Source organism: Leptosomus discolor, unplaced genomic scaffold (assembly GCF_034619465.1).
Source record: "Leptosomus discolor isolate bLepDis1 unplaced genomic scaffold, bLepDis1.hap2 HAP2_SCAFFOLD_40, whole genome shotgun sequence".
NCBI classification, from domain to species: domain Eukaryota; kingdom Metazoa; phylum Chordata; class Aves; order Leptosomiformes; family Leptosomidae; genus Leptosomus; species Leptosomus discolor.
The window spans coordinates 1,709,614-1,736,192 of record NW_028237745.1 but is presented as its reverse complement, the minus strand read 5'-3'; the positions used below and the strand labels follow the sequence as shown (position 1 = coordinate 1,736,192).

At 55.1% G+C, this 26,579-nt stretch overlaps 2 protein-coding genes, 1 long non-coding RNA gene and 1 other non-coding gene across 5 annotated transcripts; all 4 read left to right on the top strand.

Moving 5' to 3' along the window:
* The first annotated feature begins 1,231 nt into the window (after positions 1–1,231).
* Positions 1,232–11,165, top strand: LOC147413100 (uncharacterized). 2 transcript variants are annotated; one of them, XR_015184110.1, is made up of 8 exons: positions 1,232–1,269; positions 1,748–1,890; positions 3,028–3,094; positions 5,518–5,633; positions 6,119–6,254; positions 7,242–7,330; positions 10,727–10,809; positions 11,087–11,165. It is a non-coding gene; the product is annotated as an uncharacterized LOC147413100 (long non-coding RNA). The 2 variants fall into 2 exon arrangements; XR_015184109.1 differs by lacking the exon at positions 1,232–1,269 and having other exon boundaries at positions 1,610–1,890.
* On the top strand, positions 4,411–4,495 carry LOC147413101 (small nucleolar RNA SNORD45). Its single transcript, XR_015184121.1, has one exon. It is a non-coding gene; the product is annotated as a small nucleolar RNA SNORD45 (small nucleolar RNA).
* Positions 11,166–11,729: 564 nt separating the features above from the next.
* LOC147413099 (maestro heat-like repeat-containing protein family member 7) lies at positions 11,730–14,956 on the top strand. The gene is made up of 6 exons (XM_086480681.1): positions 11,730–11,951; positions 12,240–12,401; positions 13,524–13,625; positions 14,024–14,126; positions 14,393–14,452; positions 14,742–14,956. Exons 1-6 carry the CDS (start codon positions 11,808–11,810, stop codon positions 14,876–14,878), a joined length of 708 nt encoding a protein of 235 aa, XP_086336807.1. The 5' UTR covers positions 11,730–11,807; the 3' UTR covers positions 14,879–14,956.
* A 1,655-nt stretch (positions 14,957–16,611) lies between these two features.
* On the top strand, positions 16,612–19,423 carry LOC147413098 (medium-chain specific acyl-CoA dehydrogenase, mitochondrial-like). Its single transcript, XM_086480633.1, has 4 exons — positions 16,612–17,639; positions 17,714–17,809; positions 18,477–18,725; positions 19,355–19,423. Exons 1-4 carry the CDS (start codon positions 17,502–17,504, stop codon positions 19,421–19,423), a joined length of 552 nt encoding a protein of 183 aa, XP_086336759.1. The 5' UTR covers positions 16,612–17,501.
* Positions 19,424–26,579: the final 7,156 nt, after the last annotated feature.

Here is a 26,579-nt window from a genome sequence, read left to right as displayed (position 1 = left end):
CCCCTGAGGCCTGTGGCGAAGACCACGGTGAGGCAGGCTGTCCCCCTGCAGCCCGTGGGCGGTGGAGCAGATGACTGCCTACACCCCGTGGAGGACCCCACGCTGGAGTAGGTGGGTGCCTGAAGGAAGCTGTGACCCCGTGGGAAGCCTGCACCGGAGCAGGCTCCTGGCAGGACCTGTGGCCCGTGCAGAGAGGGAAGCTCACGCTGGAGCAGGTTTGCTGCCGGTGACCCTGTGAGGGGGGCTCATGCTGGAGCAGTCGGTTCCTGAAGGACTGCACCCCATGGAGGAGACCCACGTTGGAGCAGTTCATGAAGGACTGAACCCGTGGGAAGACTCACGCTGGAGAAGTCATGGAGGACTTTCTCCCGTGAGGGGGACCCCACATTGGGGCAGGGGAAACGTGTGAGGAGTCCTCCCCCAGAGGAGGAAGGAGCAGCAGAAAACAACAACTGACCCCAACCCCCATTCCCTGTTCCTCCGTGCCGACGGGGGGGAAGGAGGGAGAGAAATCAGGATCAAAGTTCAGCCCGGGAAAGGAGGGAGGGGTGGGGGGAAGGTGTTTTAAGATTTGGTGTTATTTCTCATTACTCCTCTCTGAGTTAATTGGTAATAAATCACATTTTCCTTTAATCGAGTCTGTTTTGCCCGTGACGGTCAATGCTGAGGGATCCCCCTGTCCTTATCTCAACCCCACAAGCCTCTTGGTATTTTTTTTTTTTTTCTCTTCCCTGTCCACTTCAGGAGGGGAGTGATAGAGCGGCTTTGGTGGGCACCTGGCATTTTGGTCAGGGTCAACCCACCACAGGCGGAAAGGGGGCAATTCCTGAAGGAAAGGGTCAATTTCTGATGGAAAAGGGGGCAACTCCTGACGGAACACAGCAGCCGCCGCCGCCGCCTGCACAAACCCCACCCGCTCCACTCAGCCGCGGCGAGCGACCGCTGGTGAAAGGCCCCGCTTCCGCCCGGGGTCCTTCCTCCCTCCCTGCCTGCCTGCCTCCCTGCCTGCCTGCCTGCCTGCCTGCCTGCCTGCCTGCCTGCCTGCCTCCCTGCCTGCCTGCCTGCCTGCCTGCCTGCCTGCCTGCCTGCCTGCCTGCCTGTCGCGGGGCACCCTCAGCACTGCCGGCCCGTCCCGCCCGCGGCGCCGCCTCAGCCCGCGATGCTCGGATCAGGCGAACGGCAGGGCCACCTATAGCGGGCTCGTTCCGCCAGCGACGTCTTGCCCCGCCCCGCGGCGTGGCGCCCTTTCCGGCGCGGGCGGCGGCGGCGGTGGGTGCTGCTGCTGCTGCCGCGTGGGGCGGAGAGGGCCCGGCCCGGGGGCTCGGGGGGCTCCGGGGGGCTCCGGCAGCGATCGCTCCTTTGCGGAGCTGCCGCGGACCCGGCGGGGAGGCTGAGCCCGCCCGGCCAGGCCTGGCGGCGTGGGTCCCGGGTCCGCGGGGCTGCGGGGAGGCCCCGGCGGGCCCTCGGCCTCCGCCGGTCGGGGCGGTCGGCAGCCGCTGGCGGTTCGGCTCGGCCGCGTCGCGGGGGGTTTCCGCGGTGCCTGGGGAGGGTTCGGCCGAGCCGGGAAGCCAGGGGGGGACGTGCCCCGCGGGGAGGGCGGGCGGGCGGAGCCAGGTCGGTGTCCGAGCGGGCACGTCCCGCTGCCGAATTGCCCGAGTTAGCCGGGGGAAAAATCCCGGGTTTAGAGAGATATGAATGTTAAAACTTGTGCCCCTCTGTGATCTTTCCCGTGGCTTTTTTTCCCCAGTTTCCTCTGTGATGTCTCTGTGTTGCTGATGCAAACGAAGGCGTTGAGGGTGTAGAGAGCTGGCAGGAAGAAGCTGGATTGCTCGCTGGAGGCTCACGGGGTAGTTTTTAGATCTTTAAGAGGTAGTGGCTGTGTTGACATGGGTAAGTCTATGACCTTGGGGTTCCTTGGGTGGCGCCTTTGCGTCTGTAGGTGAAGGTGTGTTTGTTTGCTGTGATGAAAGAGGAGGTTTTGTGAAGGGCGGAGTTGTGTCTTGTTCCTTTCTGCAAGGTTCTGAGCTTCGGGTCTTTTCTTGCCTGAAAAAGAAATGGTTCTGCTTGCGAAGAAGGCAGCCTTTGGGCACTTTTCACTGCCAGCAGCTGGATGTGCCAGTGACAGTAGCCCCCGAGTAACGTTCTGTGCTGGCAACCTCCTGGCAGGCAATTGCGGTCTTTACTGGGGTGGGCTGTGAAAGGCATCGCGCTGTGCGGTGTGAGAACACAGAGAACTCCCTGTGCTCGTCAGGTTCTCCCTCGGCACCGCAGCGGGGGACGCTGCGCGAGAGCCTGACGGGAAACCTGGTGCCCCGAGCGTGTGACTCGTGGGGAGTCACGCGGCCCGTGCGGCTCCTGTGGGACGGGGAGAGGTGGCCACGCGAGTCCTGTCCTGTTCCAGCGCGGCCGCGCTGCTCTGAGGAGCGCCAGCCCTCGCCTTCCCCGGGAGATTTGGGCTGGGGGCGCTCCCCAGCCCTGCTCTTGCCCCGCCATCGCCCGTGACGTGCCCACAGGAGCCGCTTGGCTCGTTTCCCGCGGTCTGTGATGGGTTTTGGCATGTATTACCTGAGCAGAACGCTGAGGATGGTCAGTTCAGCTCTGGAGCTGCTCTGAGACCCGGGATGCGAGCTCCTCGTCGCTCCTCTGCGTGCGAGGAGGCTGCGGCTGCGTTTGCGTGCGGCTCCCGCGGCAGGAGGCTGGCGGCGTCTGGGCGCGGCCCTGCCCTGAGCTTGCTGGGGCTGAGCAACGCCATGGGTGTGAGAGGTGTGGGCTGCCTGGCAGGTGTCGCCCCAAGGATTGGATTCCAGTCCCAGGAGGTGGGAAATGCCAAGAATTGCCTGTGTCCGCATGCCCCGCCGGGAGTTGGAGGCACCCTGGGTTGTGGTGGTTGTGGCTGTGCTGAACGCCCAGGGCTGGAGGTGCTGCATTGAGGCAGCGCAGGGAAGCAGAAGGAGGTGTATAGGAGATGTGTGTATACATATATGTATATATGTATGTACACATATCTATGTCTCTCTTTTTCTGCAGGTAGATGTGCGTGTGTGAGCTGCTTTCCCAGTGCAGCTCCCGATTGTGACAGCTTTGGCACTTGACGGTGAGTTTTATTAAATGTCAGACGGGTTATTTCTGAGTCGTGGTGGTCTGAGGGTTGGTTTGGACGCTGAGGTAAGAACTGAGGGTCTGAAGCGAATGGGTCCCTTCCCACGTGCGTGGTCTTCGCGGGAGTGTCCGCACGCGGGCGTGACGCAGGGCGTCTCGACGGGCGGTTCGTCCCTCCGGAGTCGTTCCTGGGAGGGAAAACATTCCCCGGGCTGCAGCCTTAGTCCGTGTTAACGAAGGCCTTGTCGTTGCTGTGTTTTGGCGCTGGGCTCTCCTGCAGAAGGGCTGCAATAACGCCCCGCTGGGGGCGCGGTCTGTCGGGGTGTTTGGGGACGAGCGGTGTTCCCTGGCGGTGGGCAGCGTGGCGTCCCGTGGGCCGGCTGCTCCGGACGAAGGCGGCTGAAATTGTGGCGTTCATCGAATCCCGTCGGCACGAGGTGGGGCAGCAAGTGCCAGCCCAGGCCACGGTCCTCGTCTTCTGCCGCCCCTCGGCACATCCAGGGGACTGTCACGGGGGAGGGGTCGACACAAGCCCCTTCATTGAGTGAGCTTTGGTGACTGGAGACTCGGGAGGCGGGTGCTGTGGCAAAAACGGTTTTGGCACCTCGTTGACAAGGTGATACCGTGACTGGAGAACTGGAGGGTTCACGCCCTTAAAAACCATGGTCAGGTTGGGAATGTTGTACTTTTAATGTTCCTTGGGTGACGGTTTTGTCTGCGTTCTCGATAGCTTTTGTGGCAGTCTTGTCAAATTATTTCTTAGCTACAGGTTTTACTGGGATTGTGCAGATAATTACTCATTAAAATCTGTTTAAATAAGGATGCTTGGTGATGTGAACGATAGGACATAGAGTTTTTATATGCACGTGGTGTGTTTACGCTTGGGGCTGTCCAAAAGAACATTGTGGTGGTCGGTTCTTCTGTGGTGTTCCTCAAACCCACCTTTTTTTTCCTGTCTGACTTGAGAACGGTACCGGTCTGCTGAGCAGTTAACTTTCTTGGTGTGCGCTTTTCCCCTGAGGAAAAGGCCTTGGTCTGTGTCTTACTGGTTCACCACAGCCATCTCCCCTGTAGGTGAAGTTTCTCACCGTCTGTTGTGACTTTTATTATCCTTCTGGTGCAAACGCGGTGGAAAACGATAACCAAAAGGCTCTGGTGCTTCCCGACAGCAGCTGGTGGCTTGTGTCACGTGTTTGTGTCCCGCCTGAAGGAAAACCCCACTGGTGTTAGAATAAGGCAGGGTCCTGCTTTAGGAAGAAGGCGTGTTGGGTTCGAAAGCCTTGGGCGGGCTGGAAGGAGGTCGCCTCCATGGGTCCGTGATGAGCGCTGGCATGTATGACCTGACCTGGAGTTGATGACTGTCACCGCTTTAGCTCTAGAATTACTCTGAGACCCACGAGACTCCGGTTTCCTTGGGCTGCGCCCTTGGAGCTCTTCCAAAGCGTGGAGCCAAGGTCCTGTCCCAGCCCGGCCCGGCGTGAGGAGAAGCGGCCACCGTGGGAGTTTGCTTCCAGGCGGGCGTCGGGGAGGTCTGGTTCTTGGCTTGGCAGCGGCTGTCGCTGGCAGAGGCCGTCACGGGAACTGGCGGCAGCTCCGGCGCCCGAAGCTGGGCGGTGTGAGCCAATGTCTGGAGGACTCGGTGGGTGACCAGGGAAGGTATTAGTTGTTGCCTTTGGTTTGATCAAAGCTCAATGGAGGTTATTTTTTTAAGTTGAAGAATCCGGGGAAAATAATGTCGTTTCTCTTATGGAATACTTTGTGAACTGCTCAGAGTATTTCAGCCGTTGTTTTGGTGCTTCATTTTGTCACTAACACTCTCACGCAGTCTTTAACTGCTCTCAGGTTGAGGCCTTACCTTAGGAAAGGATATGTGCTGTGCATCTTGCTGATCACTTGGACCTGTACCCTGTTAAATCAGGCTCTGAAATGTTTTTTGTCGTGCAAATTATCCCTTTTGCCTGGATGTTAGTCCCAGGTAGAATAGTGTTTCACATCGCAGTGGGAAATGCTATAACCTGGCATAAACTCCACTGACAAATGGATAATCAACCAACAGATTCTTCCCCCCCCCCCCCCCCGCCGCCCAGAAATCAGAAGTGATTGGTCTGAAGCTTTTTGCCTTTACTCATGGAAAAGGTGCTGTGGATTTTTAGCCCCTCCCGTAGAAGGTGATGGCTGTTTGAAAATCACATCCTTGCGTTTTTATTTGTGGAAGGGAAGAGACTAAAAAGAGACTGCATCCAGGAGCTTTCTTCTCTTTTCCCCTGAAGAAACTCTGCAGTGTGGTTTCTCTGCACCAGTAGTAGTTTGCAGGATCACCCACACCATTTGCAATGCCACATTTGAAAGAAAAGAAATAACGTTTTGCTTCTCTTGTTTGCTGGTGTCCTGGTGTGTGATGCTGGTGGTGGGTGCTAGCGCCCCTGCAGGTGCTTGGCAGGGGGCGCTGGACTGATGGAGAGAAGCTCTGCTGCTGTGCTGTGCCTTGCCTGGCTGGGGAGGCTGGAGGACTTGCTGACAGACCAGGAGACATGGTAAATAATGCTGAACTAGATAAAGGGTAATGAACGGAAGCCTTAAACTGAAAAAGTGTTTTTTTCACATCAAAGTGTACCTCACCACCCAGCTGTAAGCGTTTTGCAGAGCTGCAGTTTGATTAGAGGGAAAGAACAGGGTGGAGTTGCTTTGCGAGGCTCACTGGGGAGCACGGGATACTTCACATCGCACGTGCACTGCGACATCCCACGCTGAGGTCACGTGCCGCTCCTTGCGTAATTCTGGTTCCCAAAACACGTACCACACGGATCGTTTCTCACAAGACAACGTAGAAGATCTCTGTAAAAATACTATTGTAAAAAAATAAACTTGCAAGCTTCTCAAGACCACTGTTGGTTGATTAGTCTCCAACTCTTGGTGCTTTTGCCTGATCTAAACAAATCAGAAATGACTGTTAAGAACGCCTACACCCCCATGCCTGTTGTGTGCACCCACTGAATAAATCCTCTCGTCATTTCTCTAGATGAAGGAGGAAGGAGATTTTGGGGTAACGTGATGAAGAGGCTTGTGGTATGGATTTTCCCTGTGGTTGAGAGCCCATTATGGCTTAGCTGGTCTGTTCTGTCTCATTTCAAGTGGAAATAAAGAAGGTTGTCCAGGTAAAGTAGCAAACTGAGATCATGTCTTTCAAGGGTGCTGGTCAGATCAAATTAAAAGTGTTATGAGACCTCAGTGATACTCCAGTAGAACGTAGGAGCTGGCAGGGACAGGAGCAGGGGTGCTGCTGGAGCAGGGAATTCCCAGCATAGCAAGGCCTGGGGAAGGGCCCTGGAGACTGCAGGGCCCACGGGCCAGTTCACCAGCCCTGGGCCCGAGTGCTCAGCCCCAGGGACAGCCCCACACCCAGGGTCAGAGCGGCTCCTGCTGCTGCCCCCAGGGTCGCCACCCCCCCCACCAGCCCTGAGCCAGCCTGCAGGGGCCTGAGCCAGGGTGAGGTGGAGGAGCCTGGAAAACAACTCGTGGACGAGGCGAGGGAAGAAGGTGCAGCGGGTGTGGCCCCTGGGGTTCACTGACCCCCTCAGTTTCGTGTCTGGATCAGTGCTGGCCTTGGGCACGGACTGACCCCAGCTGAGAGCGGGAATTCCCTTTACTAATCCTGCGTGCCCGGGGCTGTTCCTGCCCTCTCCTCCCTGGTGTGACCCGAGCACACGCCTGCCCTGCCTGCTCCTGCCCTGGTGCTTTGGGACCTCGGGGTGAAAGGGAGAGAGGGACTCGTGTAGTCAGGGGGTCTCTTGGGGTGCCCTGGGTTTGCTTTGCTGCTCACTTCTGCGCCGTTTCCTGGGCTATTCAGCGTGTGGGTGCCTAAAGAGGCAAATGAGGCCCTGAACTAATTTCCAGTTCAGGTTTTCCTCTGAGAATAAACCACGCTTCCGTTTTCTCATCGGTCACAGCCTGAAAGATCGACGCTGAAGCAGCACGTGCCTCTGGCGACAACAGGGTGTTTTCACAACAGATGGTTGTGTTCAGTTGGTCCTTGCTTGCTTTGGGCGTAGGAAAACAGTAGAGCAATGTTACCTTGTGGGCACCGTGTGTGTGGTTGTCTGGTTTTCTGCAGATTTATGACTGCTTTTTCTTGTTTCTTTTAGACAAGAAGATGTTGATATGTGCTGCCAAGGACAGAACAAAATGCGCAGAACTGATAAAGCCAGAGGGGCCAATCAAGGAGGGCGTGCAGGTTGGTGCTGGTTTTAAATGTTCTCAAGTGTGTTCTAGCTAAAAGCCTTGCCTTAAACGATTGAAACGAGCTGAGCCATTGGGTATTTTTCATCTTAACAATTCTGTATTGCTATGGACTTTACCAGCCGTAGTCATGGACTCTGGGCCTGTCCTGCAGTGAGCTCAGAACAGGAGTTGAGGAAAAAAATGTGTGATTTTCCACAATGCTGATGAGAGAAGGCAACAGCTGGCTGTGGGCAGGTGGGAACGCAGGGAAATGGGCCGTGTCGCTGAGAATGAGGAAGAGCGGTGTGGGGACAGCCGCGGTGTGACAGTTGTGGTGGCCTGGAGCAGCACGGCACGGGTTTTTCAGGCAGCAAGGCCGGCTGGCAGGGTGGGTGAACGGCTCCTCCCGAGCGTGGAGATGGGCATGGGAGAAGCCAGGGCTGTTGTGTAGTGGGGGGACAGTGGGTAGAAGCTGCTCTCGGGGCCTGTAATTCATAGAATCATCATAGAATGGTTTGGGTTGGAAAGGCCCTTAAAGATCATCCAGTTCCAACCCCCCTGCCATGGCAGGGACACCTCCCACTAGACCAGGTTGCCCAAGGCTTCATCCAACCTGGGCTTTAACACCGCCAGGGATGGAGCATCCACAGCTTCCTCAGGCACCCTGGTCCAGTGTCTCACCACCCTCAGAGTGAAGAACTTCTTCCTTGTATCTAGTCTAATCCTGCCCTCTCCCAGCTTTCAACTATCGCCCCTTGTCCTGTCACTGCAGGCCCTTGTAAATAGCCCCTCCCCAGCCTTCTTGTAGGCCCCCTTCAGGTTCTGGGAGGCTGCTGTAAGGTCTCCCCAGAGCCTTCTCTTTTCCAGGCTGAAGAAGCCCAACTCTCTGAGCCTGTCCTCATAGGAAAAGTGTTCCAACCCTCTGACCATCTTGAGAGCCCTCCTCTGGAGTCGCTCCGGCGGCTGCATGTCTGTGTTATGTTGGGGGCTCCAGAGCTGGAGGCGGTATTCCAGCTGGGGTCTCACAAGGGCAGAGCAGAGGGGCAGAATCCCCTCCCTCCACCTGCTGGCCACAGTGCTCTGGATGCAGGCCAGGATACGGTTGGCTTGTTGGGTTGGCTCTTGTTCATCTTACCACCCACCAGCCCGCCCAAGTCCTTCTCCCCAGGGCTGCTCTCCATCCGCTCCTTGCCCAGCCTGTGTCTGTGCTTCGAGTTGCCCCGACCCAGGTGCAGGACCTTGCACTTGGCCTTGCTGAACTCCATGAGGTTGGCCTGGGCCCACCCCTCCAGCCTGTCAGGGTCCCTCTGGATGGCCTCGCTTGCCTCCAGCATGTTGACCTCACCACACAGCTTGGAGTCGTCGGCAAATCTGCTGGGGGTGCACTCGATGCCACCGTACGTGTTGCCGACAAAGCTGTTCCCTAGCACCGGTCCCAGCACCAATCCCTGAGGAACACGGCTTGTCACTGCTCTCCCCTCGGACACCAAGCTGTTGATCTGCGGAGCTCCTGCTGCTGACTGATGCGGTTCAGACTGGACCCCCTTTGCTTTCTAATCTCCCTCTCAGAGAAGGAATCCAGCCTTAGCCCCTGATGCGAAGAAGAGTTGGGACCCCCGGTTCTGCCCCAGAGCCGGTTTCTCTCAGCTCGAGCTGGCTTCCTCCGGGGAGGGACACCCTTCTGCTGTTTCCCTGTGCCTTTTAAGGCCTCACAGTGGATTTCATGGGGTGCTCATGGGCCCGTCCACACAGCAGGCACCGACTTTTTGTCCAGTTAGCTGTTTAATAACGCAGCCCATTCCCATCTGCTCTGGGCACAGGGGCAGCCTGAGCCAGTCTGCACCAACAGGACGGGCCCAGACCTTGCCTTTGCAATGTCAGTGTGGTCTGAAGCGGTTTTGGAAGTGGGGGTGTGAAACATGGCACTAGTCACGTGACCTGTTTCATCTAATGAACAGATTTAGCAGTCCCTTGGACATTTTTAGTGGCCACAAGATAAGCAAAAGCACCAGTCAGTGGGGCCGCCCTGTTCGGCCTCAAAATGAATGTGTGGGTCGTCGAAGAATCGGAGGTCCCGCAGAACAAAGCCCTTGGTTGGCGAGGTTTGATCCCTCCTCTGCCCTCTCTGGGGTGCCCGTTGGCTGGCTGTGGGGGGCGCTCCAGGCCCGCCTGACTACAGCAGCCAGTCAAACACAGGCGGTCCGGTCAGGACAACAGGTTTCTTGCCCTGCTGCAGGCTGCACGAGCAGGTACAGGGCTGCTGGACTGGGACCCCCAGGCGTCCTCGGCTCATTTTCAGCTGCACCTTCAGGTCCCTCTTCCCCCCTTTTCTCCTGACCCTCTCCTTACTGGTCTTCTGTCTAGCAGGTGTTATGGTCCCACCAGTTTGACCCCAGGCCAGTTTTCTCCTTTCATGGCCTGCCATCTCCCACAGCTTCTCACTTTATAAAGCGGTTGGCCAGGGGTGATGAAGGCAGAAGCGAAGGAGAGCTTCTGTCAGCCATGAGACCGTAGCTGCCATCCAACAATGTCTGTCCTCTCCACTGCCCACCTTAGAAACCTCGAGAAATCTCTGAAGGCACAAGAAAGGAGCAGCTTCGAAGCTGTCCAGAGCAGTTGGGTGTGGTTTGGGTCCCAGTGAGACCCGTGTGCTTAGAGAAGGCTTTTCTGGATGAGTCATCCAGTTCTCTGTCTCTTAGGCTGTAGGTGAGGGCATTGATTCAAGACATTAAGGCAGTGTAAAAAGAAAGAGAGGACTTCTTTTGGGTTTCGTCTTCTGACAGGGCCTGGTGAGCGATAGGCCCAGTAAGAGTCCCATCGACAGCTGTATCCCCGAGCAGGGACTGGAGTAGAGGAGCAGGCGTGAACACCTTTTGATTCCTGGTGCTGAGCGAGACTTTCAGAGTGGGGGAAGAGACGTAACCGCGAGATGCCACAAAGTGTAGAGATGTGCAGAGAGCACCACACGGAGGGGGAAGCGGGGGTGTCCCAGAGAGGTGCTGGGGCCATGCCAGGGCGCGTGAGCGCAAGGCTCTGGGACAAGCAGGTGGGTACAGGAAGGTCCTGAGGGGACATAAGGGCGGACGGGGGCTTGGGGGCACCCTGCGAGGACCCATGGGCCAACGGCGAGCTGGCTCCTGCCCCCACCCCCGCAGTGGGTGCCCTGCCCCTCCCAGCCCGGGTGGCGTGTCACAGTGGGGCCCTGACCCCCGCCCAGTGTCTTAGTAACCAGTGTGACTGTGGCCTGCAGTGTCTGACGGGACAGCAAGGGGACAGTCAGGAGTGTGGAGCTGGCGAGGAGACCCCAGCACAGCCCACCTCTGTCCCTGCCACCCCTGGCAGCCCCGTGGTGCCAAGGCGTTTCCCTAAGCTGCGCGCCCCCGCACAAACACTTTCCTCCGTTTGACAGGATGGTGGAGAGACCCCCCAGCTACCCCAGCAGCTCTCTGCCAGAGCCCTACGAGATACCCAGGGTCCAGGTGCTGCAGACTGGTGAGTGAGGGGCCTCCAGGGCTGGGCAGGTTTGGGGCCAGCCAGTGTGACCAGCTCGACGCCAGGATTCCCTTTCCTGGTCAGGCTGGCAGCAGGGATCCCATGGGCGGGGAGCACGGTGGTGCTTGAATGTCAGGGCTGCTTGGGGCTGGGAGCCAGCCCCAGCACAGCCTCTCTCTTCAGCTGTGCGGAGTTCAAAGGTCTTTTTGCCCTTTGGGAAGCTCGTTGGCAAAGGGGCTGTGTCCGACTGACTCTTCTGGGTTTCCCCTCTGTGTAGGCAAGACGCTGTCAGAGGAGAACGTGGAGTTCCAGCGTGAATGGGATTCTGAGAGCACCTGGGAGCTTTCTTTGCTCGACATCCTTGACACGCTCATGGTAATGAGCCCACCCCTCACTGGGAGTCTTGTCTGTGGTATGGGCAGGGCAAAGGGACCCAGAATCGCTGACCCTGGGGCGAGGGTTCCTGCTGTCCCCGATCAGGGCCTATCCAAGGGCAGCCCTCCAGTGTCCCAACAGCTTTCCGAGATACCTGGGCTGGTGAGCGGGCTGTAGTCAAGTGGAGCTGTGTTGGCAGCTGGGGCCTGGGGCAGGGAGTAGTGCGGTGGCTTGGCCTTGCCTGGGCGTCACAATGCGGAGTGATGGCTCCGATCACCCTCCCCGCTCTGGAGGGGGCTGGCGGGTGCCTGGGGAGCCCTCCAGGCCCAGGGGGTTCCCAACCCATCTGCCCCTTGGGGGCGGTCAGAACAGGGAGCGGCTGAGCAGGGGACGCTGCTCTCCTGCGCTCCCTTCCCTTCCTCGTGCTCTCCCCACAGCCCCGCCAGCGGCCACTGCCTGCCAGGAGGCTGCTGCAGTGACTCCTGTGCCACCTGCTGGGGAGCCGGACGGGAGGCCGGTGCTCAGCGCCCAGCGCATTTCCAGGTGGCCTTTCAGCGCCTCGCCGTAAGGAAACGCTGTGTTTCGTACAGGCAAAAGAAGTGCTGGTCCTGCTGCCGGACATCATGGAGACCCTGCAGGATGGCAACGCTGATGTCAAGATGAATGCCCTGCTCTTCTTGTGGAGTGTGATGGGTCACCTGAGGAGGGAGGAGGCCAGCCTCGTTGGTGTGCAGCTGGCAGAGAAGCTCCTGCCCCTCTTTGATGATGTAAGGCTGCCGGGGGAGCCTCAGCCCTACAGATGGGCGCCCTGCAGAGGCCGCTGCCCCTCAGCCCAGCCCTGTGGGCAGTGCTCGGGCAGGGCTCCCCTCCTTACTCCTCCTGCTGGGCCTTTCAGGGCTCTGGGGCCGCTCAGCTGCAGCTGCAGATCTGGCCCACAGCTCCTGCGCTCGGGATCCGACCCCAGAGCCTCCCCCTGTACATCAGCCGTGCCAACACGCCTGCTCAGCGTGGGCAGGGAGCGGCTCTTGAAGTCCCTCTGTTCTCCTCCCTACCAGGGGTCCAGCCAGGTGCGGGAGCTCGCCATCAGGCTCTTCGAAGATGTGATCAAGGCTGTGGTGGGGAGAAGCAAGAAGAAGATGAAGAAGATGGTGCAGAGGGTCCTGGTCCTGCTCCCGCTGCTCCTCCATATGAGTGACCAGGTGGAGAGCGTGGCCAAGGTGAGCGGCGGCCGGTGGTGTGGGCAGGGCATGCTGACACCACCGGGGTGGCCTGGGCACGAGGGCCAAGGGCTGCTGGACGTCAGAGTCTGGAAATGTGCGTCACCTCAGGGTCCCACCGCTCCCCTCCTTCTCTGCACTGGTCCCCCCACTTCCTTCCTCCTACCCCCCTGCTGCAGAGGTGGATGGGGAGGTGGGGTCCCCTCTCAGCCGCACTCTCCCCGTTAAGCCCCTCCTCCAGCCCAGCCCAGAGGAAGGGTCCCTGCTGACCCCGCAAGAGCAGGACTGGAGAACCCGGCACCGGCACTTCCCAGAGCTGCCCTGCCGGCTCCAGTGGGGCTCAGCAGCAGCCCGTGGCCACCAGACACACGAGTCCCTACAGGCTTCCGCGCTGTCCCTGCAGGAGTCGGAGGCCAGGGCGTTGAGCCCCAATCCCCATCCCCCAGGGCTATGCCCAAGAGAGCACCAGGTGTTGGGGCCAGGGCATGTCCCAGCTCCCGGGGAGCAGGACGGCCCCAGGAGCGAGGCCCTGCTCACCCAGGTGCCCCTCCGTGGGGCCAGTGAACTTGGTCTGCACAGAGGGCTGCAGCACTTCCAAGGGGTGGAGAGCCAGCTTGTTGCCCAGCCTGGGGCAGGGGGAGTGGTGGGAAGGGAGATGGAGCCTGGGGGAGACTGGCCCTGCATCGCGGGATCAGAGCTCTGCCCATGCGGAGCCTGGGCTGAAGGAGCTGGGGCAGCCCCGGCTGGGGAGCCAAGCGTCCTGCTGGGGGACGCCCATGGGCCGTGCTGCTGGCTCCGTCCTGCCCCAGTGCCTCTGGCACTCCAGGCCTTGCTGCCTGCAGCCCTGGGCCCACCCCTCCTTTGCCCTTCGCTCTGCCCCCACCCCTGGCAGCAGCTCAGCAGCTCTTGAGGGTCTCTGTTCTGCTGGCCGCAGTATGAGGTCCCTGAGCTGGTGGCTGCCCCGTGTCCCTGCCCTGGGCGCTGAAGCCAGTTCAGACTGGGGCCCCCATGCCCCTTCCCCTAAGGGACTGGGAGTGGCTGGGAGCCTGGCCAAGAGGAGGAGGATGCCAGGTCTCCTTCCCTGGGCTGTGGTGCCATCTCCCATCCTCTGCTTCTCTGCAGGCCTCTGGATGCACCCTCCTCACCTGTGTGGAGTTCCTGGGGTGGAGGCTGCCCAGCTACATGTCTGAGCCATATCGGACACAGCTGATCGAAGAGTCCTTGGTGAGGATGACCCCAAACCCCAGGGCTGGGCTGGCCGAGGGCTGCCCCACACACCCATGGGGTGGGCTGTGCAGCTGTGCCTCACCTGCCCTGCTCCAGCCCGCAGCCCAGAGCCGTGTTCTCCCCTGCCTTCAAGCATGGAGCCCCCACGGGCTCTTCTCCAGGCCCCTCACCCCTCCCTGTCCCCAGGGTGCTGAAGGAGACCCAGCTGGCAGTGGGACAGAGGAGTCTTGGCACCCCAGCCCCCTCTGCCTGCGTCTGTCTCTTGAACCTCAGTCCCACAGGGCTCTGTCTGGGGACGGGAATTGCCAGGGGGGAAGGGGGTGCTGGGAGGAGGGACTGGTCCGGCCGAGTCGGGGAGGAGTCTGCTGAGCCCCGTGCCCTTGTGCTCTCTCCAGTTAGCGCACAACAAGAGCAAGGTGGAAGAATACGTGCAGCAGAGCCTGACGTACCTGGAAGCTGCTCAGGCCACCTTGCGAGAGGCGGCCGTCAGGTTCATCGGTGAGCCACAGCCCCGGGACCCTCCTGTGGCAGCCCGGCCCCAATCGCTGCCACCGCGCTGGCAGCAAGGGGCAGCCCTGTGGCTGCCAGAGCCCCAGCTGCCCCGAGGAGGGCCCACCACACGGGTGGGCTTGCTGGGAGCCTGGCTCAGGGCCGCTGCCTCGGGTACTGTCCTTCCCTGGGAGGAGGGTGTGCGGCAGGGCCAGGGGCCGTGCTGCTGGGAGCGTGCTGGGGAGCGGGAGGTCTGACGTGAGCTCTGTGCCTAGGGCTTGCTGCACGGCACCGGAGGAGGCTGAGCAGGGAGACGCTGTTGGACGTCTGCAATGGTGAGTAGGGGCAGCGCTGGGTGTGCCGGGGCTGGTGGGGCAGGAGGCAGAGCCTGGGCAGGGTGCTGCTGTGCCTGGTCCTGCTCCAGGACAGCGCTCCAGGGGCAGAGGAAGTTGCCAGGGGCACACGGGCCATGCCTGAGCAGCAGCTGCCAGCTGGTCTGTTGGTCTCAGCTGCTCCTCCTGGCCAGGGGAGGAGAAGGGTGGGGCTGGCACGGTCTGGAGGGGACTCCTGGGCGTCTCTGCAGGCAGCGGGGGTTCATGGCGGCTCTGCTTCCTTCTCTTGCAGCCCTGCAGCCCTTGGGGAGAGACGCCAGCCTCTCAGTCAGGTCCCTGGCAAGTGAGACTGTCTTTGTCCTGACACCTCTAAAGAAGCAGAAAGCATCAGGATGGAGCCTGCCGTTGCTCTTCTGCTGCTTCAGCTGAGCCTTGGAGAGGTGAAATTATACCTCTGGCCGTGTTTGAATCAATCTGGTTTTTAATAAAGTTGGAGCAACAAGCCCAGTCCCGTGGGGTCCTTCCCAGAGGGAGCACCCCGAGTGCGCTGAGCAGACAGCGTCACTCCTGGCCTCCGCTGCTGCCTGCGGAAGAGCACCCCCAGGCCCAGGGTGTCCTTGCGACAAAGCCCCAGCTGCCCCGTGGGACCACAGAGGGGAGGAGAGAAGCTTTGCCCAGCCTGTCCCTCTGGAGACGCCTCAGGGCAGGAAAAGGCACCAAGCTGGGCCGTTGTCATTTGTCCTGGTGACAAAATCCTCTCCTGCCCTGGGGAGCTGTGCTGGTGTTGGCTGGGACAGAGTTAATTGTCTCCACTAGAGGCTGGTGGGGCTGTGTTTTGGCTTTGTGCTGGAAAGCGTGTGGATAATACAGGGATCTTTAGTTACAGCTGAGCAGAGCTGTGATGGGTCTGTGGGGCAAGGTTTTGGTAGTGAAGGGGCTACAGGGGTGGCTTCTGTGAGAAGCTGCTGGAAGCTTCCCCTGTGTCTGGTACAGCCAGTGCCAGCAGCTCCAAGACGGACCTGCCGCTGGCCAAGGCCGAGCCCGTCAGCGATGGTGGCAGCGCCTCGGGGAGAGCGTGTTTAAGATGAGGACAAAGTTACTGGTCAGCAGCAATTGCAGCTGGAGAGAGGAGTGAGAACAGGGGAGAGGAACAGCCCTGCAGGCGCCCAGGGCAGTGGGGAAGAGGGGGAGGAGGTGCTGCAGGTGCTGGAGCAGAGATTCCCCCGGAGCCCGTGGTGAGGACCATGGTGAGGCAGGCTGTCCCCCTGCAGCCCGTGGAGGTCCACGGTGGAGCAGATAGCCCCCTGCAGCCTGTGGAGGACCCCACAGCGGAGCAGGTGGATGCCCAAAGGGGGCTGTGACCCTGTGGGGAGCTCGCAGTGGAACAGGCTCCTGGCAGGACCTGTGGAGAGAGGAGCCCACGCTGGAGCGGGTTTGCTGGCAGGACTTGTGACCCCCCATGCTGGAGCAGCCTGTTCCTGAAGGACTGCACCCCATAGAGGAGACCCACGCTGGAGCAGGTCGTGCAGAACTGCAGCCCATGGGAAGGACTCATGTTGGAGAAGTTCGTGGAGGACTGTCTGCCGTGGAGTGACCCCAGGCTGGAGCAGGGGAAGCGTGTGAGGAGCCCTGCCCCTGAGGAGGAAGGAGGGGCAGAGCCAATGTGTGGTGAACTGACCCCAACCCCCATTCCCCCTCCCCCTGTGCCGCTCGGGAGGAGGAGGGAGAGAAATCGGGAATAAAGTTGAGCCTGGCAAGAAGGGAGGGGTGGGGGGGGAAGGTGGTTTTAAGATCTGGTTGTATTTCTCATTATTCTACTCTGATTTGATTGGTAATAATTAAACTAATTTTCACCAAGTCGAGTCGGTTTTGCCCGTGACAGTAACTGGTGAATTATCTTTCCCTGTCCTCATCTCAACCCACGAGCCTTTTGTTATATTTTCCCTCCCCTGCCCAGCTGGGGAGGGGAGTGACACGAGCGGCTTTGGTGGGCTCCTGTTATCCAGCCAGGGTCAACCCAGCACAGTTGTGTGCGTGTGATCCCAGTTAGCGTGCTCAGAGTAAAATTCATGCTGCTCACCAAAAAAAACAAACTATTTCTCAGTAAAATGGGATTGACATACTTCTCTGTATCACAGGCCTGTTGTGATGATATGAGGACTACTGAGAGGTGAGGTCTGCAGAAACCACACAAGTAAGAGATCAGCAACACACGAACAGAAAGTGGGCTGCTCAGGAACTAAAACTCCCACACCATAGAAACACGACCTACGGAGCAGAACCCTATATAAAGCGGTGCACAGAACACAGGCTTGAGCTGATATTCAAAAGTCCCAAAGCCACCCCATCCCGTGTGCTTGAGACTTGATTTAAAATAGGAAGAATATGCAAAAATCTTCATGAAATATTCAAATAACATAAACGCCTGGAGTCACATCAGTACAAAGCCTGTGCAAGATTACAAGCAGCATTTTTCTAATCTGATGTGTGTGCCAAATAATAACTTAAGAAGGGTAGCCCCCTGCTGAAGTCTTTCTGCTGCTTTAAGTACAAAATCGATTCTCACAGCTGTCAGTAACAAACCAAGCAATCAAGAAACAAACACCCCAAGGCAGTAACGGTGCTACAAATATTTGGCACACCTTACTTAGACCTGTTACGCCAAATAAAGCACTATCCAAAATCCAGCTTTCAGAGAAGGGCTTTACATTTCGGCAAGTCGGTTAAAATTTTCATAGCAAAGAAGGCTGGTCGCAGAGAAATCAAAGGAGCTATGTCTCTTGAAGGCGTTATTTTAACAAAGCCTGAAATAGCTCTGCTTTAATCCACTGAAAGAATAATATTCAAAAAAGGGTATTTCACAGCGCTGCAGACGATTGGCAAGACCGATGCTGTTGCTTTTAGCCTACAGCCAGAACGAGGAGCGTCCAGGAGGGCATTCCACACCACTCTCCAGCCCGTACGCGTGACGACGGCCTCTCCGATGCAGAAAGCTCTTATTTGTGCCAAAAAATGAATTTTAAAAGCCTCTGTAAACTTCCCGTTTTGGGAAATGAATATGGGTCAGCGCTGCTCCGATACAAGAGGTATTGTCTTTGAAGATGTAAGAGTTCTGAAAGAAAGTGTCTTAATTGTGGAGGGAGCTGGCTTTAGAATTGCAGTGGGAGCTTTTGATAAGGCCAGACCACCCGTAAGTGTCGGAAATGTTACTTTAAGGATATAATAGGAATTTCTGATTTTCATTCTGTGCTCTGTTGAATTCAGGCGGCAGCTGGTGCTGTTGGGTTGGCAAAACGAGCACTTGATGAAGCTACTAAATATGCTTTGGAGAGAAAAACCTTTGGGAAACCAATTGTTGAAGTAAGTTAAATACATAAAAATAAATACATCCAAAAGCTGTCTTTTCCTACCAGATGTACCACTAGTGGATTTTCGAGGTTGTTCCTTGATATTTAGGACGTGTGATTTATTCCATCTCTGCCGTTGCTTGGGTTTTCAAGTATACAGGTCAGCACTGCCCAAGCAAATCTAGCTGTGCAGCAAATCCTGGGATTCTTCTAAAACTTGTTGATGATAATAGCAAAACCACAAAGAAAACTCCACCCAAACCCTGAAACTTATGTACCATCAGGACATACTTAAGTTCTTCGACTAATGAACAGGGATTTTGAGGGAAGGGAACAACCTCTGTGAGGTACATGAAACCAGACTTTTAATATTATTATTATTGATATTAATAGAAAACAATCGCACTGCTTACCAGGTTTTAAGAAATAAGAATAAAGACAGATCTCACGAAAACTAAAGCACAACTTCGTGATTCAATATTGAAGCCCTATGACTAAGTGGATTTTAGAATTAAAACATGGAAGTCTAATTCAACACAGAGTTGAGAGCCCGATCCAAATTCTGTAGCACTCCTCAGGCACAATTTCCTGAGTGTGTTGAATCTGCAAATCAAGAACTTCTTGGACGCCACAGAATTTTAAGCAGGCAATGTTGACTTAGTTTATGTCATCGTTCGTAGCACCAGGCAGCGTCTTTCACGCTTGCTGAAACGGCAGCGAAGGTGGGACTGGGTGGGATGGCTTCCCAGAGAGCTGCGTGGGAAGTCGATGCTGGGCGCAGCAATACCTGCTGCGCTTCCCTTGCAAAGGCATTCGCGGGTCATGTTGCAAACCAAGTGGCCGCAGGTGCAGCGCAGATTTTTGGAGGAAATGGCTTTAACACCGAGTATCCTGTAGAAAAACTAATGAGAGATCCTAAAATCTACCAGGTAAGGAAAAAACAAAGTGATCTTTATAGAAATGCGTGTGTTTTATCTAAAATAGACTAATGGCTACTTATTTGAAGTCATGATGTACACATATGAAAGAAGTTTGAAGGATGAGAGCGATAATCCTGCCATTTAAAGAAAGGGCACTCAAATCAGGCAAATTCTTGCCTACAAAACTCCTTGCATTAAGATCGACAACTTAACCTACACGAGAGAAATAAATTTAGCGGTGTGAGGTTTTTTTTCCTGATGTGGTAACTCTTTCAAATTCTTGGACTCTCCATTTTGAAGCTTTTGAACTCTTAGAAAAAAGCACCATAGAATACAGTGATGAAAATGCTCGATTTGGTATTCTGTAAGTAGCGATGGTTATAAGCGCTGTCCTCGCCTTGCTATGCTCTAAACCTTCTGTCTGAAACTTTGGTACCATCACCTGGGCAGATTACTACAGGTGGGACCTCACCAGCACGGAGCACCACGGATTAGTTACCTCATGTATGTTGCATTAACAGAAGCGCAGCGCAACCTGCCAGGATTAGCTGCTTGGGTTTTTCTTCAAAGAGGAAAAACCAGGCTCATTCGCGTGTTTAGCCCACAGCCACTCATAATCCCCCGAGATTTTTCTGCAGTATTATTACCAGGAAAGTGTTCCACGTTGTAACCCTTCTCTTTGCGTATACGATGCTACGGTTCTTTAACCAGCAAGAGTAATTTCATTATGTTCAGCAAAACCAGTCATCTTTATCTTTCCGCCTCTTTCTGACATTAATAATGACTACATAAAACATATCGAAATAGATGACATCAAGAAATGCATGCGGACCATGATCCGTAATCGTTGTAACAGCTTCTTAAGAATCCAGGCAGTTCAAATTTCTCTTACAGCTGACTCTAAAATCAAAACTATTCTCTGTAGCTGAGGATTTTTCTCTGTCTACAGACAGAAAACTACTGGTTTGGAATGGAAAGGCTCTTACTCCTAATTGCAGTCTTGCGAGTGAGGAAAGCAATGAGTAATTGAACTTTGTTATGGTTGGGCTGGCTTTCCTGTCAGGTTCCACGCTTTTCTAGAGAAAGACGGTGGGAGGGTTGCAAGGTTGTTTGACAAATAAACAGTTATTTAGACTTTCCGTTACACTGATCCATTACCAATGCATGGCTAGGTAGACTTTCTTTTTTTTTTTTTTCCCCCAATTGTTCAAATTTATCAGATTTAGTATTAGTTCTTTGGTGTTTTTTCTGCTCCCCTTCATCCCCAAACGAATACAGGAAGGGCTTTTGTCTTTGCAGTTATTTCATCCATGCCTCTTGATTACGCTTTCCTATATTACTGCCCAATTCCCAAAAACTGCTTTTGGGCATTTGTTTCAAGTACAGAAACTTTGTTGTCCTCCTGTGCTTTTCTTCCCTATCGTTCTCCTGGGTGGCTGACGGTGATGAAGAACTTAACAGAAGAAAACTGAAAGCTCTGTGGTGTTTGAATTCTGAGATTACTCCAGTGGCCCTAATGTTTTTAAGTTCTGACAGTATTGTTACTAGGAAATAGTGTTGAGAAGATGTAAAAAGTAATGTTTGTGTTCTGCAGTGTTGCAAGTGTGATGAGTCCATTTTTACGTGTTACATGTGTGTGTAAAACGTGCAGTTTGTGGAAGGCTCTAGCATTTGGAGAAGGTTCAGGGAAAAAGACACTTTAAATGCGTCTTGGGATGTTGTCAAATACCGAGTTTTTAGGCTAAAAATACCTTGTGTTGATCTGTGTGTATATTTTATAAGCAAGTAAATCAGCGTTGATCTATTAAATACGCTCTTACTTAAATAATGACAGAGTAACTGTGATTGAAGTTGATTGTATAACAATTCATCGCTTCTGGTTCTAGTTACCTTAAATGCTGCACTCCTAAAAGCTCTGGCACCGCCTCTGTGGGCAATGAGCTCAGTGCCACAGGGGCCAGTTGCTTCTGCTCCGGTGATTCCGCTGGTTTAGGCAGGCTGTTTTGTGAGAGGCTTCTGTGAGAGCTGTGTAGCAGAATTGAAGAGCCTTCCTGGCAGGTTGTCTGTGGGTGGTTTTAGTATAATCTGCCGTGTGTTCTAAAGGTTTTAACAGCCCCCTCGATATCTGATGGGATAGCTGAAAGAGAATAGTTGGGCTCAAGTGACAAATGAATCCTGGAATGTTACCGGCCCTGTGTTTTCCTCTCGCTGAGGATAAATATCACTGCCCCCTCCGAAGGGTTTGTTCAGCCTTGCCAAAACCTGGTGCTCAGGTTCTTCCCAGCTGATGCAGAACTCCCAGGAATGAATCACTTCCCAGCCAAAAGTGTCCTTTTCGCAGTAGGGACCGACACCGACAAAAATATATGTAAGAAGGCAGCCTTTATTAAGTTACAAAAGGCCAAGGTGGCCGAGATGGCGCAGCAGAAAAAGCTTACCCTTTTGTAACCTTTCTTATCTGTCCACCAGTTCACGCACTAATGCTGCTAAAATGATTCGCTCAATAGCTCTGTCCATTCACCTCCATTCACGTACTGGTTGGCTGGAGCTCCTACTGTACTTCCTACTTCATCTACTATTCTCTTGACAAATTTCTGCTCTGTGGTATTCATTTGTTCAGTCTCTCCTTGCTCAGTCTCTTATCACCTCCTCAAACCTGTTTACAACATTCTTCATCCACTTCTTTCATCTTCTCACGGGTATGCTGGGACGCTGTCGAGGCCAATTTCATCTTCCTCAGTCAGGCTATCCCCGACACGTCCTGGATATTTCTGTGACAGTGTTTGTTTTTTCTCACTGTGATTTCCTTCCAGCAGGCATATGCCTGGGGCCTGAGGGACAAATATTGGTGTGATAAAAGTCCTTTGAAATGCCGGTCGGACCTCCCCAGTTTCAGTTTTCAGAAAACCCAACAAACCAAATCCTAGGCATTTCTGTTTGCTTTTGCATTTTAATAACTGCAGTGCATCAGTGTTCCTCAAAACTGTAGCAACTTTCCAAATGCTGCGGATCTTCTACAGTTTCAGGCTTCTAAATCATCCGTATGTTGTTCTGTCATGTATCTGGGTGCCCTGGATAACTTTAGGATCTCATTTTCACAGACTTCAGCTGTATGCCAAATCCCTTCTTGTTTCTGGGTACATTAAAGAAATCCATGAGCTTGTTGCCCCTTTCCAGCTACTGCAAACACTTATTTCCGTTGTACTGTACTTGTTTTTCTCTACCAGCTAGATCACAGGAAAGCAAAAGAGACACGGCAAGAAGGTGCTTTGGCTTCCCCTAGACCTTTTTCTGTGGTTGTAGAACTACTTAAAAGGTGCAGTACCCAGCTACAGATGACTCTGCTGATTGGTGTTCTGTGAAGAAAGGAGCAACTGAAAGAGCTCCCTTTGTCCTGGCACTCCTGTTTCACAGCCAGGTGAATGGAGCCGGAATAAAATTCCCAAGGCTGACATGGGTGCTGTGTTCCTTTACCGCAGGAGAAGGGACGTCCCTGGGGCAGCACCAGGGAAAAGTAGAGAAACTTCCTTTTATTGTTTTTACTCTAGGATGGTTCATTTGCCTTTTTAGGCCTGAAAATTTTCCTCTGTGTTTAAGAGGATAAGAGCAAAGTGCCTTTGGCCACCATCTCTTTAAATGCCAGTAGTGCGGAGCTCTTCTTGTCATGGCAAACGTTTTCATGGAAGACTCCTAGACCTATTTCTATTGTTATTGCTGTATATTTGAGACATATTCTGCAAGTTTAGCTGCACACAGTTGAAAATGTTTGTCCTGTGCTTCTGAAGAACATCTTGCAAAAGCAGAATGAACTCATCTGTCCAGCTTCTCAGCATGTGAGACCTTGGTTCCAAGTGAACTGCCCTGGATAATGCTCACCCGATGTTTTGCAAAATTCTGTTCTAATTCCTTGGCCTGAGGTCTGTCAGGAAGACTTGCCGATCTGGAATTTGGAGACTGCTGAAAGACAGAGTTGAAGTGGCTCCTGTCTGCCCAGTTATGCTTTTTCTTCATAGTGAATCTGTGTACGCAGCTTACACGTCTGTGTAGAAAATGAGATTCCGAATGTTTCTGTTTATCCAAGGAATAAGCTGATGGATCTACATTTTTTTTCACCTGGTTACCATTTGTATCTAGAACAGAGCGAAAGTCTGGACTAGGTTTGTTTTAAGGAAGCTGTACTTTAGGGAGCAGTGAGCACTGCAGGGATGCATTTTATGTAATCATCCTTTGGAATAATACAGCTGGACCAAATTCACTCTTTAAAATAGCCAGTAAAGCTGGTGTTGATGCATGGAGAAGCAAAATGTGCTTTTGCAGATGGAGTTCCTACTAACTAGGTCAGCCACTGCAATCAGCTGTCAAGGCAAGATCACGATGTTGGAGTAGCTGTGGCTGCATCAGGGTTTTTTTTTTGTAGAAAAATCATCTCTAACCCTCTGCCAGGGAAGAAACTGGCACCGGAGATTGGACCTTAAAAAAATGGGCTCTCTGTGAGCAGTTCTGGGTCAGAAAGAAACAGGTGGAGTCTCGTGTTTCTGTTCTCTCTAGGTGACGTATCTGATAGCGACCAACGGGACACCAGAGCTGCAGAACCGCGAGCAACTGTCCGCTGAGTTTCGGGCCTTTTGGAGCTGCTGCCTGGAGGTGGACCTGGGCAGGCGAGGGTCTGCCAAGGACCTTCTGCAGGTAAAACGCAAAGCAGCTGCAGGTGAAAGAGCTGCGCTGTGTCCTGGTTTTGTCATCAGCTGAACTCGAAGGCGTCAGATGGAGCCCCCTCATACAGCCTGGTCTGTACTTGCAGGCCGGTGACGGGCTTTGGTACCGAATGGAAGAGGCCTCAACAGCCCTTCCTGATACCAAACCGGTGCTCAGTCCACGCGCTTACGTACTGTTTTGTATCAGGTGATAACAACTACCGGTCGCTGGGCAGGGCGGGACCTGCACCTCTGAGCACACTGACGTATCTGGTGCCCACGTGGAGGGGACAGCAGAAGTGACCCTGGACTGCTCTTCCGGACCCGCCTGGGTATAGCCCGCGGGCATCTGGAGAACCAGTGTGCCTGTGAGGTCAGACATACTGCATTTGGCTCCCAAGGAAAGGCACAAAAGATTTCAGCCATTAACTTTGAAGTGCACTGCAGTTAGACAGGTCGCTGTCCTCGGAGGCTCACCATCCGCTCCAGCCTTTCAGGCTCTTTCACCAGTGGGTTCCTGAAGCCACACTTGAGAAGACAGGCCTTGTTTTCCTTCATTTCTTAACCCAGAAAGCAAACAGGGTATATAACTCTCCCTCTCATCTCAAAGACAGAGAAAGGTGTTTTGAAATATATTCATGCAAGAGTTCTATCCTAGAGGCACGACAGGTGAGGTACTAGAGACACGACACCTGCCAAAACAGGTCCATCCACCCTTCTCCGCTTCGGCTTCTTCCCCACGCACGGAGAACGAGGAAACACAAGAGTGTGCAGACTCGGTAACTCAATGGCACCGGGGGTACGCTGGGGGGGCCTGGGGGGGCATGTGGCCTGACAGGTCTCTGAGGTGACAGAGCCTCGCTCTGCTGTGCTGTGCCACGCCAGCTGTGGGCAACACTCCGGCAGCGGTGGCAGCAGCAGCAGCCGGTAGCAGCATGGTGCAAGTGTGTGGGGCCCGGGTCCTTACCCGCCTCCTCCTCCTGGTGGTCCTGCAAGCCCGCAGGCTGCTCCAAGACGAGCACAGGGAGCAGGTAGGCAGGCAGAGGGCCAGCACCCAGCCCCGAGGAGTGCGGTGTGGCATCCAATGCGCCTCAGTGGGGCGGCGTGGGGCCAAGGCTAAGGCTGGGTCTGGGAGAGCAGCTGGGCCGGGCCGGGCAAGCCAGGCAGGCACCGCGGTGTGGGCAGAGGGGCAGACACCCTGCGGGGAGCTGTAGAGGGGCCGTGGCTGCTTTGGGGGGATTTTCTGGTGGGAGCGGCCGTGCAGGGTAAGAAACCCAGCACTAAAGTCCCTGTGGGGACACTCGGCCTCATGCCACACTGCCCTGCCCCAGGGCAGCCTGCCCCCACTGTGTGCCAGGGCAGGTGAGCGCATGGCACCGTGGGAGCCAGACAACAGCCCACGGCAACATTTCTCCCTGGGCTCGCTGCAGCCGTGCCCAGGGCCGTGGCTCTGCCACTCCCTGGCTGGATCCCGGCTGTCAGCCTCGGGGCCACCCCAGAGGGGCACGCTCAGGAGAGGTCTGCTCGGGAAAACAGGAGCATTTCTGCTCTAGTCCTGCAGTCCTGCTCCCCTCGGATGAACCGCAGGTCCCCAGCCTGCAGGAACACACAGGGGTAGCGCTGCTGCCGCCTGTCACAGTCTGTTGTCGCTTTTTCCTCCAGTTCCCAGGGGTGGGCTTCCTCTGTGTGTGTGTGTGTAAACTTCTCTGAGCTCTGCTTGATTGCAGGTGATGGCCTTGGCCTGGCTTATCGAACTTCTCAGCTGGAGCCCAATTATGAGCCTTGGGAGTTCCAGGGAGCTGACAGCTCTACGCTACTGCAGGCAGCCGGTAACTATCTGCAAGAGGCACCTGAGCAGAAGGCGAGAGGAGCGCTCTGGAGCAGTGCTGTGTCTGAGCTGCGTTCACTGGCATTCAGACCTGAAGCAGCACATTGAAAAGTTTCACAGGAGCTGCTCTGTGTTGTGGTCATTCACGGACACGGTTGCAGGTGAGGTCTGTCCAGCTTCCCGGCTGGGTTCCAGGGCTGAGCTGCAGAGAGGTCGCGCGGGTGCGTCATGGTCTTGTCCTTAAACCTTCGGGAGCTGCCAGCTCAAAGCCCAAAGTCAGCCAGGAGCCTCTGCGGGGGTGAGAACGCAGCCCCACGCGCCTGTGCCGTGTCATGACATGGCCCCTTTCTATGTTCTGCTGTTCAGTTATGGCCACGTGGGTCAGAACACGTGACGGTAACTTCTCATGGGTGTTTGGTTGCAGATGCGGCCACCGGGAGGGCTTTTCGAACTCCTCGGCTGGATCCCAGGCTGATTCCTAGCTGGCATCCCAGGGGTGAGTAGTCCAGCTTTGCTGACTTTACAGAGTAAGAATGCATTTTCAGTATTTTATTCGTGCGACATTTACCTTCATACTTTCTGTTAATGTTGTCAGAGGGAAGTAGAAAGCTAGAATAGGGAGCTATTCCCCAAAACCCACCGAAGTTCCAAAGAAAATCCCAAGAGCCTTGGAGAAAGCAGCACCCAGTCAGTGTATTTCCCTCTGGTAACCATCTGACTTTGGAAGCTGAGGTTCAGATCCATGCGTGGACGTGCTGTAGCCTGCACAGCAGGAAGGGATCAGTCAGAGCCTCGCTGCAGCGATGCTCAATTTCATGCCTTGTGTGGGCTGGTGAGCCACAGAGATGGCCCAGCACAGCGTCTGCTACCAGTTGTGGTTCCAGCTGAGTCCCAGGGGCAGCTGCTGCGCCAGTTGCACTGGTCAGAGGTGCTTTGTGCAGATGCTGGTATCCAGATGTCAGGAACCAGATGGTTTGGCCACCACGATGATGTCATTGATGTATTGCAGGTGTTCTGGAGCTTCACCTGTTCCAGTGTAGTCTGAATCTGTCCATGGGAAATGGTGGGACTGTGTTTCCACCCCTGGGGCAGTCGATTCCAGGGGTACTGGACACCCCTCCGAGTGAAAGCAGACGGTGCCCTGCACTCTTCTGCCAAAGGGATTGAGAAAAACGCACGAGTGATACCAGTTGTGGCGTACCCCTTGGCTGCCTTTGACTACAGTTGGGATTGAAGTTCTAGCGTGGCTGGCACGGCAGCACTCAGTGGTGGCGTGACTTCATTCAGGCCACGATAGTCTACTGTTAGTCTCCACTCTCCATTAGATTTTCGCACTGGCCA